The sequence below is a fragment of the Juglans regia genome, chromosome 6, assembly GCF_001411555.2.
Source record: "Juglans regia cultivar Chandler chromosome 6, Walnut 2.0, whole genome shotgun sequence".
NCBI lineage: Eukaryota > Viridiplantae > Streptophyta > Magnoliopsida > Fagales > Juglandaceae > Juglans > Juglans regia.
The window spans coordinates 10,908,566-10,924,341 of NC_049906.1; the positions used below are offsets into that span (position 1 = coordinate 10,908,566).

At 35.6% G+C, this 15,776-nt stretch overlaps 2 protein-coding genes across 2 annotated transcripts; both read left to right on the top strand.

The window, feature by feature from the left end:
- The first annotated feature begins 1,408 nt into the window (after nt 1-1,408).
- Nucleotides 1,409-3,926, top strand: LOC108988604 (cytochrome P450 82A3-like). The gene is made up of 2 exons (XM_035690845.1): nt 1,409-2,283; nt 3,075-3,926. Exons 1-2 carry the CDS (start codon nt 1,792-1,794, stop codon nt 3,699-3,701), a joined length of 1,119 nt encoding a protein of 372 aa, XP_035546738.1. The 5' UTR covers nt 1,409-1,791; the 3' UTR covers nt 3,702-3,926.
- An 8,239-nt stretch (nt 3,927-12,165) lies between these two features.
- LOC108988605 (cytochrome P450 CYP82D47-like) lies at nt 12,166-14,908 on the top strand. The gene is made up of 2 exons (XM_018961916.2): nt 12,166-13,266; nt 14,053-14,908. Exons 1-2 carry the CDS (start codon nt 12,346-12,348, stop codon nt 14,677-14,679), a joined length of 1,548 nt encoding a protein of 515 aa, XP_018817461.1. The 5' UTR covers nt 12,166-12,345; the 3' UTR covers nt 14,680-14,908.
- Nucleotides 14,909-15,776: the final 868 nt, after the last annotated feature.

Genomic DNA, 15,776 nt, shown 5'->3' on the forward strand with positions numbered 1-15,776 from the left:
CACCTTATTCAGTTCTCGGTAGTCGATGCACATCCTAAGGATCCCAGCTGTCTTTTTCAAAATGGTACTGGTGCTCCCCACGGTGAAATTCTAGGCCTGATCAATCTTTTTCACGAGCCGTGACCCCTTATGCAGACTCGCTCTGGAAGTGACCCTTCAAGTGGAGTGTGGGCTTTTGTGTACTATACTTCTACTCTTCTAAGCATTTTCCATGTTGTTCTAGAGCTCACATTCTGCTCTTGTATTTCTTAGATTGTTGACCACCTTTGGCGAGTAGCTCTTGTCTCATCAAAGCCACCAATCTCGCCTTCACGCTTGGCAACTTTTCTAGCATGCCTACTATGAGGCGAGACACTCATCTCCATCTCGCTTTGGGATGTATATGTCAGGAGTTCTGCAAGGTGCTTGCTCTCCTACACGTTGGATTAGTTGCACTTTGCAGCTCCTACAACTATTTTCTTCACCAAACTAATGGAGTGTCCCTTATCTTTCTTTCTACTTAACCTCATTGGTGGTATGTCCCATTGTGCTGGTAGGACCCTTACACTTCAGAGAAATTCTGAAACAAACCATCAATTTTGTCCCTAAAAGTAACTTTTTTAGGCGAATTTCAATTCTCTCAAAAAAGTTTTGTAAAAAAAAATTAAATTTGTTGTAGTAAAAATAATGTTAAAATAACAATACTAAATGATTTATTTATATCATATCTTATAATCTTATCCACGGGTTAAAAAAATTGTAGATGAAGGCAAAATTTTCTAAAGGCAAGAGGACAGGTTTCTTTTATCACATTCATTGAATTTTAAGCTCTGTTTCTATACTTTTTACAATTCAGGGACAGCTGGACAATATTTTCATCAAATTGATGGAAAAAGCTAGATCGAGACTATGTATCATACGTAGGGCTGTATCACAGGGCTTGGGGATATATAATATATAAGCCAAAACGTGTCAATTGCTCATTCGAAGTTGACAGCTGGACAATATCATTCGAACTTGGGGATATATAATATATAATTAGTCTCAACAAGACGAAGTTGCCCGCAATTGAGATTAAGGGTGAAAATGACACTCCACTATCATGACTTCACTAGAGACTGTACGTGAAGTGGACTTGGAGATAGGCCACTTGATATAGATGCCAGCGCCCGAGTACCGTGTCTCATTATTATAACTCTAAATTTATACAGCCACATACAATGCTCCTCGTTCATCGCACGTTATAAATTATTAAATTATGATTGTCTTATGATCAGTTTTCTTTTTGAATATTTTTATTGCTAATTCATATCCAAGATTCTATAAAAAATTATTTATTTATGATAAATTATTTCTTATAAAAATGATTACGGTTTAACAAAATAAATTTATTTTACTCATAAATAATTATTTTTATTATAAATAATTCATTATAAACTGTCGGTTTTTCTTGTAATAGGATGGCTTTCCGTTTCGTCAATGTACTGTGAATCATAGAGAATTTGCTAGGAAGCAAACAAGATCTGAAACTTCATCGGATTTTTGCTTTATGGAAACAGTGTTTGTGGGTCTAACAGTTTGTCGAACCTTGACCTACACGAAGGACTCAAAAAGAAGTAAGCAATTCAAAGATAGCTAAAGAGTGTTTCACTACAAACGATAAAGTCTTTGCCAACCGTCCAAAAGCTTTGGCAGCAGAACTCATGGGTTACAACTATGCCATGTTCGTTTTCAGCCCAAATGGTTCCTATTGGCGTCATGTTCGAAGAATAGCCATTCTTGAGCTCCTCTCAAATATATCACCGTATCGAGATGTTCAAACACATCCGAGAGTCAGAGGTAAACATGGCCATAAAAGAGATCTACGAGTTGTCGGCCAAGAACAACAACGAATTAGTGGAGATGAGAATATGGTTCGGCTATGTAACACTAAATGTTGTGTTAATGATGGTTATAGAGAAGCGATTTTCTTGGGCTGCTACCAAGGATGACAATGAAGGAAATGATCAATTTCGAAACACGATAAGAGATTTCTTTGTGCTGAGTGGGATATTTGTAGCATCAGATGTACTTCCGTATCTAAGATGGTTGGACTTGGGTGGGTACGAGAAGGCAATGAAGAAAACAACAAAAAAATTAGATCGTGAGCTTGAAGGATTGCTAGAAGAACACAAGCAAAGAAAAATTTCTGGGGGGGTAAAGGAGCGACATCAAGACTTTATGGATGTGATGTTGTCTACTGTCGTTGACAGTGAGGAGATTTCAAGTTATGATGTTGATACAATCACCAAGGCTACTTGTCTGGTATGCTTTTGATAATCCTATTTAAGCTGATCGATGTAGTACTAAGATTGCTTTGCTTTATATTTATTGAAGTAGACTAATCACAAGTATCATTCTTTTTACTTCTTCTTTAAAGTATCCACTAGAGTTTAACATACAATAAGCAAATTTTTTCACATATTCAGAAAGAATCCAGCTCTCTTGTTATGGAAACTACAAAGGGTAACCTCCCCAAATTTTCAGCAAATTTGTTGGTTCTTGTTTGCAAAAAGAAAATAGCAGATTTACGGGCCACCTTGGGCAAGGGTTTTTGAAACATTCGTCTAATTGTTCCTAAAGTCTGCCCAAATATATGCTAGCAGTCCACCCAAAGGAAATGTTTTGTACAATTATAGGATTTAAAACTCTTGCGCACTCCATTTAAAACATGAAAAAAACTCACTTTTTAATAGTTGCTCTCACTGCTTTTTAAAATGAATGTACGGAAATTGAAGAAAAAAATAAATCCATCTAATATTACTAATCCTCGTCTACAAAAAATAAATCATTTCAATTTTAAAAAAAAAATCCGTTTCTCTTTTAAACACAAAATAAGCCTAGGCTTGAAGAGAGCACTCATAAAAAACTTGAAGAAAAAAATACAAAAATAAAATAAAAAAATAAAAATAAACCAAACCACAGAAGCGAGAGGAAATTGCAAGTATTTATAATAGGCATTGCTCTTTTTTAATCTTTTGAGGGGAATAGTTTCGTTGAGTTCTATTTTAGTTTAATATGGTAAAATTATAAATAGCATATACATACTTTTGCAGGGCCTCATCTTTGGCGGTACAGGTACATCGACGGTGACAATGACATGGGCGCTCTCTCTACTTCTTAATAACCGAGAGGCTCTTAAGAAAGCCCAACAAGAATTAGACCTCCAGATTGGTAGAGATAGGTTAGTGATGGAATCAGACGTCAAAAACCTAGTCTATCTTCAAGCTGTCATCAAAGAAACAATGCGTTTATATCCTGCTCCGCCACTTTCTCTGCCGCACGAGTCTCTTGAGGATTGTACTTTGGCTGGTTACCACATCCCAACGGGCACCCATCTTATTGTTAATCTATCAAAGATTCATAGAGATCCACAAGTGTGGGCAGATCCAACAGAATTTCGCCCAGAAAGATTCCTTACAACCCACAAAGATGTTGACTTTAAGGGCCAGCATTTTGAGTTCATACCATTTGGCAGCGGGAGGAGATTTTGTCCAGGAATCTCATTTGCACTACATGTTATGCAACTCACACTTGCTAACTTCTTGCATGCCTTTGAGATTACGACAGTACCAACAGATGAACTAGTAGACATGACTGAGAGAGCCGGACTTACATCCCCGAAAGCTACCCCACTTGAAGTCCATCTCACGCCACGCCTTCCTTCCTCGGCATATGCATGATCATTTGAGTATATGTTAAATTGGTACAATATTGTCAAGGAGTTTCGTAATGATCTTCATGCACAAGGATATATATTTAGAAATGCTTTGGCATGTTCGCTTGTTCTTGTTTTTATTTTTATTTTGGCGTGTTTGCTAGTAAAAGTACGTAACTATCTTAAGCATATTAAGGGATCTTGTACCACAATTTCATAATTAAACTATAGTAATTTCTTTTTTGGAAAATTTATCGTACATGTCCTTCGAATTTGATATTTTTCCAAACTGATCCTGAAGTTGAAAAAGGTTCCATAAATATCTTTAGGGTTAAGGTCTCTATTAAAATGATCCCTCCATCCTATAGGAAATAAAAAAAGAGTAAGGGATACTAGCTCTTTGCACTAAACTATGTGTAACCATATAATATATGCAAATTGGAATTGTTCTCCTAGAATTAGTAACTTAATTGACATGTCAATCTCTTTCACGAGCAATTGTTGGAAAAGTATGACGTCGTTTCTTATGCGTGTTAGATAACCTTAAGATTATTATTATTATAAAAACCTTTGAAAGGTCTTTAGTTAAATTATAAATGCGCGCGCATGGGAACACATAAGCTACAATTATCATAAAAGTTGAAATTACCAACGACTATATAAAACTAAACCACTATTTTACTTTCTTGATAATAACGCAAGGTGCATGTTATTTTCTCCAAGTGCACATTATTATTATTTTTTTTGGCATGTTTTTAATGAACTGGCATGATTTTATTGGTTAATTAAAAATGAGTTGTAAAATAGTTTTTTTTTTTTTTTGATAAATACCAACTTCATCATTGAGATAAAAAAGATTACAGACATTTATCAAATCATAAAGTTTGAGAAAGGAAATCTGGAATACTATCCCACCACATTTCAAGATCATCAGCTCTCCATGCATAACAGCTTGCTCATGAGCAGCCCTATTACCCTCTCTATAAACATGTTTAAAAGAAATACTCTCAAAACAACTGCATAGTCTTTTAATTTCAAAAAACAAATTTCCAAGCATGGAATCCAACATATCCTCCTTCTGCAATGACTGACTCATCAACAAACAATCCGATTCTATTTCAATTTGTGCAATGCCCATAGAAGAAAAAAATTGCATGCCTCTGAAAACTGTCAACATGTAACGCCCCGGTCCTGCAGGGATCGAAGACTTACTCCCTATAACTTAAAACTCACAATTCATCAATATATTTATAGACTCCAAAATATAACGTCATCAGAATACTACGAAGTCTCTTAATAAAATCTGCTACTTCTCAGAAATCTTCTATGAGTAATCCACTATACTTAACTAATCATCACACTGCTGCTCCATAATTCTGATCCTTAGTTGGTCTATTCAAAAATCATGTGAAAAATATTTGGAGATAAGGGGTGAGTTATCAACAACTCAGTAAGCAGAGAACATATACCAGTGTATAAACATGAGCATTTACAGAAATCAGAATGCAGAACAAAATATTTTCATTTTCAGAGTGCGGAAGCAAAACATGTTTTCAAAATATCAGAGCGAAGATTTAGAAATAATTTCATTCAAAATATTCTTTGGCATAGCATAAATGGTCATCATCATCATCAGAACATCATATCAGAACATCATATCAGAACAGAGGCTATGTATAACCACCGTGGTTGGGTTGTGCATCTGCGGATAGCCAAGCAGAACATAAAACACTTTGTCACCAAGGTGTACACTCAAAATAGAGACCACTACTATAACCCGTGGCAGGGCCTTATCCACTATTATTACCCGTGGTTGGGCCGTATCCATTATTTTAACATGTGGTTGGGCCGTATCCACTATTATTATCCGTGGTTAGGCCGTATCCACTATTATAACCCGTGGTTGGGCCGTATCCATTATTGTAACCCGTGGTTGGGCCGTATGCCACTATTATCACCCGTGGCAGGGCCGTAACTGAACAAAATAGAAACAGAATCAAATTCAGAATCAGAGAGTCATGCCAAAAGTTTTCAGAAATCACGTCTTATCCAAACAGAGTACTGAACAAAAATTTTTGGAATAGAACAAAATCATATCACAACATAATTAATGCATAAATTTCATATTCGCTCTCATTTTCAAATTTTAGAAACAGAATGTCAAAAATAAGCTCATGTCTACCCCAGTCATGACAGAAAATACTTTCTTCTTAAACAGAATCTCATTAGTAATGCTGAACAATTATCTGAGGTTGTTTTCAGAATTCTTTTCATAACAAAACATGCACATTTTTCAAAAAGGACCTCAGTTCATTTTATTTAATGCAAAATCTAGCATAGGAACCCCGCTTACATGAACTTCTTAGCTTTTTGCTGAATTTTCCTCAAAAGGTCGAAAAATAATTACTCGTCACCTATAAATAATCACATAATTCTCGTAAATTTCCAATTAATCTCATATTTCGATATTCAATCCTACGCTTCTAAAATAACCTATTAAAATCCTCAAAACTTAAAATTTCAAATCGTCACTTTCTAAAATCATCTCTGTTGATTTAATAACTATGACAAAAACTTTTAAAAGTCAGACCTATGTATTAATGAAAACAACTTGTGAAGTTTAATACTGAAAAATATAATTATCCCACAATATTTTAAAATAAACCATAACTATTTTTGAATAGACTAAAACATATCTAAAATGTAAAAGTAACATTACACCAATATTATTTACTCTTAAAATAAATCTTTATTAATATCATTATGAAAATCATGTATTTTCTTAAGTAAAATTAAACAAGACCATTTACTAAAAAAAATAACCCATTTAAACATAACCCCAAAAATAAACCTCTCACCCGAAAACAAAACTCTAGGAACTTTCCATATATATATATATATATATATATATATATATATAAGGTTAAAACTATTCATAAATATCATATATACTTAGTACGTATAATAACTAGGCGAACACGTACGGGATTAACACCCAGTATGTGGAGACAGCAACTTACCCAAGGGAAATCGAGGCACACGCAGAGGGGTGAGGAGCGACTGGGCTGGCTGGAGGGATTGAGGTGGCACGACAGAAGAACGGCAGTGCGGAGGAGACTCCGTCTAGCTGGGCTGCGCACGAGTGAATGAGAGGGAGTCGTGAGCGAGAGAGAGACGGAGAGAGATGTGCGAGATAGGAACAGAGATGGAGAGAAAACACACGGAATACTCACCGAGAGGGCAGCGATGCGGCAGCAACAAGATGGTTGGGCAGCAGCAGGTCACGGAAAGGTTGGGGTGTCGGCGTCGCCGGGCTTCCCTTCGTCGAGGCTGGTGGCACCGAAACAAGAAAAAATGCCCTGTTTTGAGATGCAAAAACAGAGGTCATTCAGCGTGTTTGATGGTGGTGTTCTCCGACGTGGGTTCACGGCTGGGTCATGATGGTGGCTTATGGCAGCGTTGTGGAGGAGCATGCAGTGGCTTGACCTCCTTGAGAAGCTGCAGTTTCTGTGATGGTTGGGTAAAACCGTGAAAGTGCAGACTGGTTTTTGGCCGTGCTTGGTGAGTCTCTAGCCGTGCGATTCGAGGGCTCGGCTTCTCAGTTGGTGCTACCCGTGGTGATGATCTTCCTCTGCTGGACGAGAGTGGTGCACTGCATAAGCGCACAGTGGGGGCGACTGAGTATCCTCCGTGGAGTGACTCTCGATACGTGGTGAAGGTTGCGGCTGCTGGGCTTCACGCGACGTGTAACGCTGGACGATGATGGAAAGAGGGACGCGATCGAAACGGACGATGGTTTGCGGATGGAGCTTCTGTGCGTGAGTGGGTGGAGACTGCCGTGGGAGTTTATGCGGCAGCGAAAGGCTTTGCAAACAAACATGCAGGTGTGCAAGTATAGAAATGTGTTTATTGGCGATGGAGAAACCCTAGAGAAAAGGAGGTAACGTGTATGCGAAAGGAACAGAGTCATGCGGGTGAGAAACTACTCATAGATAAGATTTAAACAAATGGTTAAGATCTCCAAATAAAATAAAAAAATCCATAACATAAAAACCAAAAAATAAATAAATAAATAAACAAAATTTTATAGTTCAACCACACAACTTCTGGGTCCGGGTGGTACATTCTCCCCTCAAAAAAAATTTCGTCCTCGAAATTTGCTAGTACCATAAGCAAAACCTAAATATTTATCCACTACAAACATCTCATGTCTACCCCAAACGTCAATTATATTGCTGCACCTAATAAATAATCCAAAATTGTCGAACCTAATATTTCAAGTCCTAACTCTCCAATATTATCGATTGTATTCTCCTATATTATCCTTAGCCATACACATTCACACACACTGCCTTATCAAATTTAGAATATAAACCTCCATAATGCAATTAAAGACCAACTAATAAATTCCAAAATCTCCACCAAATATAAAACCTCAATAAATAACGAAATACACTCTCAAACTATTATATCATTACAACCACGCTTCCGCTGCTCACTGTAACAACTTATAGTCCTAAAACATTGAATCTCAAACACATACATCGAAAAAGAACTAACCTCCACATTTAACTATTCCATACATTTTTTTTTTTTTGCTAGACTTTGCAAAGTCTCCCAACATGTATGTAGACTCTAATACATCAATATCACAAGTCTAAATCTTCAGTTCCTAATCAAAACTCGTTCCACAAATTCAACCTGAAATCTAAACCTTAAAACCTGTCAGAAATATTTCTTATAGTCCACAGAATACGCCTACCAAAATCTCAAATGCCATAAAAATTTGTTTCCTTAAAATATGCAAAATCTAAAACCTCAGATTTCGTGGATCTTATTCCATAGGTCCGCAAGTGTTAAAACCTTAGATATCATCAAAACTCATATCTTGAAACCCGCAGAATTATATGACCTTAAATCTCCTCAAAATCATTCTTAAAGTATGTACTATCTCTAAACCTCAAACATCCAAATATTCAGTCCATAAAATCTGAAGAATCTCAAATCTCCAAAGTTTTGAACTCATTCTAGGGAAAGAAAACAAAATATGTTAAAAACAAAATATAAATACCCGCTAAAATATTTAAAAACAAGTAATATAAATAAATCAATGAAATCTTAAACTTGTTTTAACCATTCCTAGACATATCTTTAACCAACTCATATAATCCTTCCTACCATCTATAATTGTAAACTCGACATCGCTCTAAACTGTCTTACATCTTAAAATCGAAACTTCAAAATCTAAACCTTAAATATTATCTCCTATATTCAACAAATTTAGCTTGTCTGGACCTAAAAATCCCAAAACATCAAAATCTCAAAACTTAATCATAAAGTCTTACAAAATCTAAAACATTAAATATAGACATAATCGTCCGTATAGTCCCCAAGTTCCTATACTGAAATTTTTACATCCTATGAACCCATAGAAATCTAAACCTCCAAGGTTTATAGTAAGCAGAATTCAAACCTGGCTCTGATACCAACTGTAACGCCCCGGTCCCGCAGGGATCGAAGAGTTACTCCCTATAACTTAAAACTCACAATTCATCAATATATTTATAGACTCCAAAATATAACGTCATCAGAATACTACAAAGTCTCTTAATAAAATCTGCCACTTCTCAGAAAGCTTCTATGAGTAATCCACTATGCTTAACTAATCATCTCACCGCTGCTCCATAATTCTGATCCTTAGCTGGTCTATTCAAAAATCATCAGAAAAATATTTGGAGATAAGGGGTGAGTTATCAACAACTCAGTAAGCAGAGAACATATACCAGTGTATAAACATGAGTATTTACAGAGATCAGAATGCAGAACAAAATATTTTCATTTTCAGAGTGCGGAAGCAAAACATGTTATCAAAATATCAGAGCGAAGATTTAGAAATAATTTCATTCAAAATATTATTTGGCATAGCATAAATGATCATCATCATCATTAGAACATCATATCAGAACAGAGGCCATGTATAACCCCCGTGGTAGGGTTGTGCATCTGCAGATAGCCAAGCAGAACATAAAACAGTCTGTCACCAAGGTGTACACTCAAAACAGAGACCACTACTATAACCCGTGGCAGGGCCTTATCCACTATTATTACCCGTGGTTGGGCTGTATCCACTATTATAGCCCGTGGTTGGGCCGTATCCACTATTGTAACTCGTGGTTGGGCCGTATGCCACTATTATCACCCGTGGCAGGGCCGTAACTGAACAGAATGGAAACATAATCATATTCAGAATCAGAGAGTCATGCCAAAGGTTTTCAGAAATCACGTCTTATCCAAACAGAGTACTGAACAAAAATTTTTGGAACAGAACAAAATCATATCATAACATAATTAATGCATAAATTTCATATTCGCTCTCATTTTCAAATTTTAGAAACAGAATGTCAAAAATAAGCTCATGTCTACACCAGTCATGACAGAAAATACTTTCTTCTTAAACTGAATCTCATGAGTAATGCAGAACAATTATCTGAGGTTGTTTTCAAAATTCTTTTCATAACAAAACATGCACATTTTTCAAAAAGGACTTCAGTTCATTTTATTTAATACAAAATCTAGCATAGGAACCTTGCTTACCTGTACTTCTTAGCTTTTTTCTGAATTTTCCTCAAAAGGTCGAACAATAATTACTCGTCACCTATAAATAATCACATAATTCTCGTAAATTTCCAATTAATCTCATATTTTGATATTCAATCCTACGCTTCTAAAATAACCTATTAAAATCCTCAAAACTTAAAATATCAAATCGTCACTTTCTAAAATCATTGCTGTTGATTTAATAACTATGACAAAAACTTTTAAAAGTCAGACCTATGTATTAATGAAAACAACTTATGAAGTTTAATACTGAAAAATATAATTATCCCACAATATTTTAAAATAAATCATAACTATTTTTAAATAGACTAAATCATATCTAAAATGTAAAAGTAACATTACACCAATATTATTTACTCTTAAAATAAATCTTTATTAATATCATTATGAAAATCATGTATTATTGGCAATGAATACCTATTTTTTATGGTCACCTTATTCAGTTATCGGTAGTCGATGCACATCCTAAGGATCCCAGCTGTCTTTTCAAAATGGTATCAGTGCTGCCCAAGGTGAAATTCTAGTCCTGATCAATCTTTTTCATGAGCTGTGACCCCTTATGCGGATCCACTCTGGAAGTGACCCTTCAGGTGGAGTGTGAGCTTTTGTGTACTATATTGCTACTCTTCTAAGCATTCTCCATGTTGTTCTAGAAAGCTCACATTCTGCTCTTGTATTTCTTAGATTGTTGATGACCTTTGGCGAGTAGCTCTTGTCTCATCAAAGCCACCAGTCTCGCCTTCAAGGTTGGCGACTTTTCTAGCATGCCGACCGTGAGGCGAGACACTCATCTCCACCTCGTGTTGGGATGTATCTGTCAAGAGTTCTGCAAGGTGCTTGCTCTTCTACATGTTGGACTATTTGCACTTTTCAGCCTCCACAATTATTTTCTTCACCAAACTAGTAGAGTATCCCTTATCTTTCTTTCCACTTAACCTCATTAGTGGTATGTCCCCTCGTGAATGTAGGACCCTCATACTTTTGAGAAATTCTGAAACAAACCATCAATTTTGTCTCTAAAAATAATTTTTGAGACGAATTTCAATTCTCTCAAAAAAATTTTGTCTAAAAAAATTAAATTTGTTGTAGTAAAAGTAATGATAAAATAACAATATTAAATAATTTATTTATATCATATCTTATCTTATTCACGGGTTAAAAAAATGTAGATGAAGGCAAAATTTTCTAAAGACAAGAGGACAAGTTTCTTTTGTCACATTCATTGAATTTTGAGCTCTGTTTCTATACTTTTACAATTCAAGGACAGCTGGCCTAATATTTTCATAAAAATGATGGGAAAAGCCAGATAGAGATTATATATCGTACGTAGGGCTGTATCGTAGGGCTTGGGGATATATATATATATATATATATATATATTTATATATTATCTCAACAAGACGACGAAGTTACCCGCAATTGAGATTAAGGATGAAAATGACACTCCACTATCAAGACTTCACAAGAGACTGTACGTGAAGTGGACTTGGAGATAGACCACTAGATATAGACGCCAGCGCGCGAGTACCGTGTCTCATTATTATAACTCTTAATTTATACGATTTATTTCATGGGTCGATTATATACACAGCCACATACAATGCTCCTCGTTCATCGCACGTTTTAATTATTAAATTATGATTGTCTTATGATCAGTTTTCTTTTTGAATATTTTTATTGCTAATTCATATCCAAAATTCTATAAAAAAATTATTTATTTATGATAAATTATTTCTTATAAAAATGATTATTGTTTATTAAAATAAATTTATTTTACTCATAAATAATTATTTTTATTATAAATAATTCATTATAAATTGTCGTTTTTCTTGTAATAGGATGGCTTTCCGTTTCGTCAATGTACTGTGAATCATAGAGAATTTGCTAGGAAGCAAACAAGATCTGAAACTTTATCGGATTTTTGCTTTATGGAAACGGTGTTTGTCGAACCTTGACCTACAAAATTGACTCAGAAAGAAGTATGCCCTTATATAAACCCCCATCGACAACCAAATCATTTACGCTTTGGGTTCCTGTCCCTCACTGCTTTTATGGCTAGCATACTTGCCCTATTTCTCTTTTTCTTATTTCTATTTTGGATATGGAGGAGAACCCAAAAGGCTGCCCCTCAAAAGATACTCCCACCAAAAGCAGGTGGTGCATGGCCTATAATTGGCCACCTCCACCTATTAGGAGGGACGCAACCTGCCCATATAACCCTAGGTGACATGGTTGACAAGAACGGACCAATCTTCAGTATCAACTTGGGCATGCATAGAGCTATAGTAGTAAGCAGTTCAAAGATAGCTAAAGAGTGTTTCACTACCAACGATAAAGTCTTTGCCAACCGTCCAAAAGCTTTGGCGACAGAACTCATGGGTTACAACTATGCCATGTTTGGTCTGGGACCATATGGTTCCTATTGGCGTCATGTTCGAAGAATAGCCACTCTTGAGCTCCTCTCAAATCACCGTATCGAGATGTTCAAACATATCCGAGAGTCAGAGGTAAATACGGCCATCAAAGAGATCTACGAGTTGTCGACCAAGAACAACAACGCATTAGTGGAGATGAGAAGATGGTTCGGCTATGTAACCCTAAACGTTGTGTTTATGATGGTTATAAAGAAGCGATTTGCTTGGGCTGTAACCAAGGATGAGGATGAAGGAAATGATCAATTTCGAAATGCGATGAGAGATTTTGTTGTGTTGAGTGGGGCATTTGTAGCGTCAGATGTACTTCCATATCTAAGATGGTTGGACTTGGGTGGGTACGAGAAGGAAATGAAGAAAACAGCAAAAAAAATAGATCATGAGGTCGAAGGATGGCTAGAAGAACACAAGCAAAGAAGAATTTCTGGGGAGATAAAGAAAGGACATCAAGACTTTATGGATGTGATGTTGTCTATTGTCGTTGACAGTGAGGAGATTTCTAATTATGATGCTGATACAATCACCAAGGCTACTTGTCTGGTATGCTTTTGATAACCCTATTTAAGCTGATGTAGAGTACTAAGATTGCTTTGCTTTATATTTATTGAAGTTGACTGATCACAATTATCCTTCTTTTTACTTCATTAAATTATCAACTGGAGTTTAACATACAATCAGGGAATTTTTTCACATAAAAAAGAATCCAGCTCTCTTGTTATGGTAACCTCCCCAAATTTTCAATGAATTTGTTGGTTCTTGTTTGCAAAAAGAAAATAGTAGATTTCCGTGCCAGCTTGGGCTAGGGTTTTGAAAACATCCGTCTTGTTCCTAAAATCTGCCCAAATATATGCTAGCGGTCCACCAAAGCAAATCTAGGATTTCTAACTCTCGCGCAGTACTCCATTAATTTCAAAGCAAAATGGATAAATTTGGCTAGGTCCGATATGGAAAAAAAAAAATTATTGGTGACCCATTATTTTTCAAAATGAATATATGGAAATTGCATTCCCTAAGATTATATCTAATATTACTAATACTCGTCCACAAAAAATAAATCATTTCGATATTAAAAAAAAAAAATTGTTTCTCTTTTAAACACAAAATATAAGCCCAGGCTTGAAGAGAGCACTCATCAAAAACTTGAAGAAAAAAATACAAAACAAAACAAAATAAACCAAACCGCAGAAGCGAGAGGAAATTGCAAGTATTTATTATAGGCTTTGCTCTTTTTTAATCTTTTGAGGGGAATAGTTTCGTTGAGTTCTACTTTAGTTTAATATGGTAAAATTATAAATAGCATATACATACATGCTGAGACTTTTGCAGGGCCTCATCTTTGGTGGTACAGATACAACGACGGTGACAATGACATGGGCGCTCTCTCTACTTCTTAATAATCGAGAGGCTCTTAAGAAAGCCCAACAAGAATTAGACCTCCAGATTGGTAGAGATAGGTTAGTGATGGAATCAGACGTGAAAAACTTAGTCTATCTTCAAGCTGTCATCAAAGAAACAATGCGTTTATATCCCGCTGCGCCACTTTCTCTACCGCACGAGTCTCTTGAGGATTGTACTTTGGCTGGTTACCACATCCCAACGGGCACCCGTCTTCTTGTTAATCTATCAAAGATTCATAGAGATCCACAAGTGTGGGCAGATCCAACAGAATTTCGCCCAGAAAGATTCCTTACAACCCACAAAGATGTTGACTTTAAGGGCCAGCATTTTGAGTTCATACCATTTGGCAGCGGGAGGAGATTTTGTCCAGGAATCTCATTTGCACTACATGTTATGCAACTCACACTTGCTAACTTCTTGCATGCCTTTGAGATTACGACAGTACCAGCAGATGAACCAGTAGACATGACTGAGAGAGTCGGACTTACATCCCTAAAAGCCACCCCACTTGAAGTCCATCTCACCCCACGCCTTCCTTCCTCAGCATATGCATGATCATTTGAGTATATGTTAAATTGGTACAATATTGTCAAGGAGTTTCGTAATGATCTTCATGCACAAGGATATATATTTTGAAATGCTTTGGCATGTTCGCTTGTTCTTGTTTTTTTATTTTTTTATTTTGGCGTGTTCGCTTGTCAAAGTATGTAACTTTCTTAAGCATATTAAGGGATGTTCTACCACAATTTCATAATTAAAGTATAGTAATTTCTTTTTTGGAAAATTTATCGTACATGTCCTTCGAATTTGATCTTTTTCTAAACTGATCCTGAAGTTGAAAAAGGTTCCATAAAGATCTTTAGGGTTAAGGTCTCTATTAAAATGATCCCTCCATCCTATAGGAAATAAAAAAAGAGTAAGGGATACTAGCTCTTTGCACTAAACTATGTGTAACCATATAATATATGCAAATTGGAATTGTTCTCCTAGAATTAGTAACTTAATTGACATGTCAATCTCTTTCACGAGCAATTGTTGGAAAAGTATGACGTTTCTTATGCGTGTTAGATAACCTTAAGATTATCATTATTATAGAAACCTTTGAAAGGTCTTCAGTTAAATTATATATAAATGCGTGCGCATGGGAACACATAAGCTACAATTATCATAAAAGTTGAAATTATCAACGACTATATAAAAACTAAAGCACTATTTTACTTTGTTGATAATAACGCAAGGTGCATGTTATTTTCTCTAAGCGCACATTATTATTATTTTTTTTTGGCATGTTTTTAATGGACCGGCATGATTTTATTGGTTATTTAAAAATAAGTTTTAAAATAGTGTTTTTTTTTTTTTTTTGATAAATACCAACTCCATCATTGAGATAAAAAATATTACAGACATTTATCAAACCATAAGGTTTGAGAAAGGAAATCTAGAATACTATCCCACCACATTTCAAAATCATCAACTCTCCAAGCATAATGAGCTAGCTCATGAGCAGCCCTATTACCCTCTCTATAAATATGTTTAAAAGAAATACTCTCAGAACAACTGCATAGTCTTTTAATTTCAGAAAACAAATTTCCAAGCATGGAATCCAACATATCCTCCTTCTGCAATGACTGAATCATCAACAAACAATCCGA

Excerpts from the sequence above, each read along its gene's own strand:
- LOC108988604 (XM_035690845.1), top strand. The coding sequence starts at position 1,792 with ATGTTCAAACACATCCGAGAGTCAGAGGTAAACATGGCCATAAAAGAG. Across the intron at positions 2,284-3,074 it reads TCACCAAGGCTACTTGTCTG|GGCCTCATCTTTGGCGGTAC; the intron begins GTATGCTTTTGA and ends ATACTTTTGCAG.
- LOC108988605 (XM_018961916.2), top strand. The coding sequence starts at position 12,346 with ATGGCTAGCATACTTGCCCTATTTCTCTTTTTCTTATTTCTATTTTGG. Across the intron at positions 13,267-14,052 it reads TCACCAAGGCTACTTGTCTG|GGCCTCATCTTTGGTGGTAC; the intron begins GTATGCTTTTGA and ends AGACTTTTGCAG.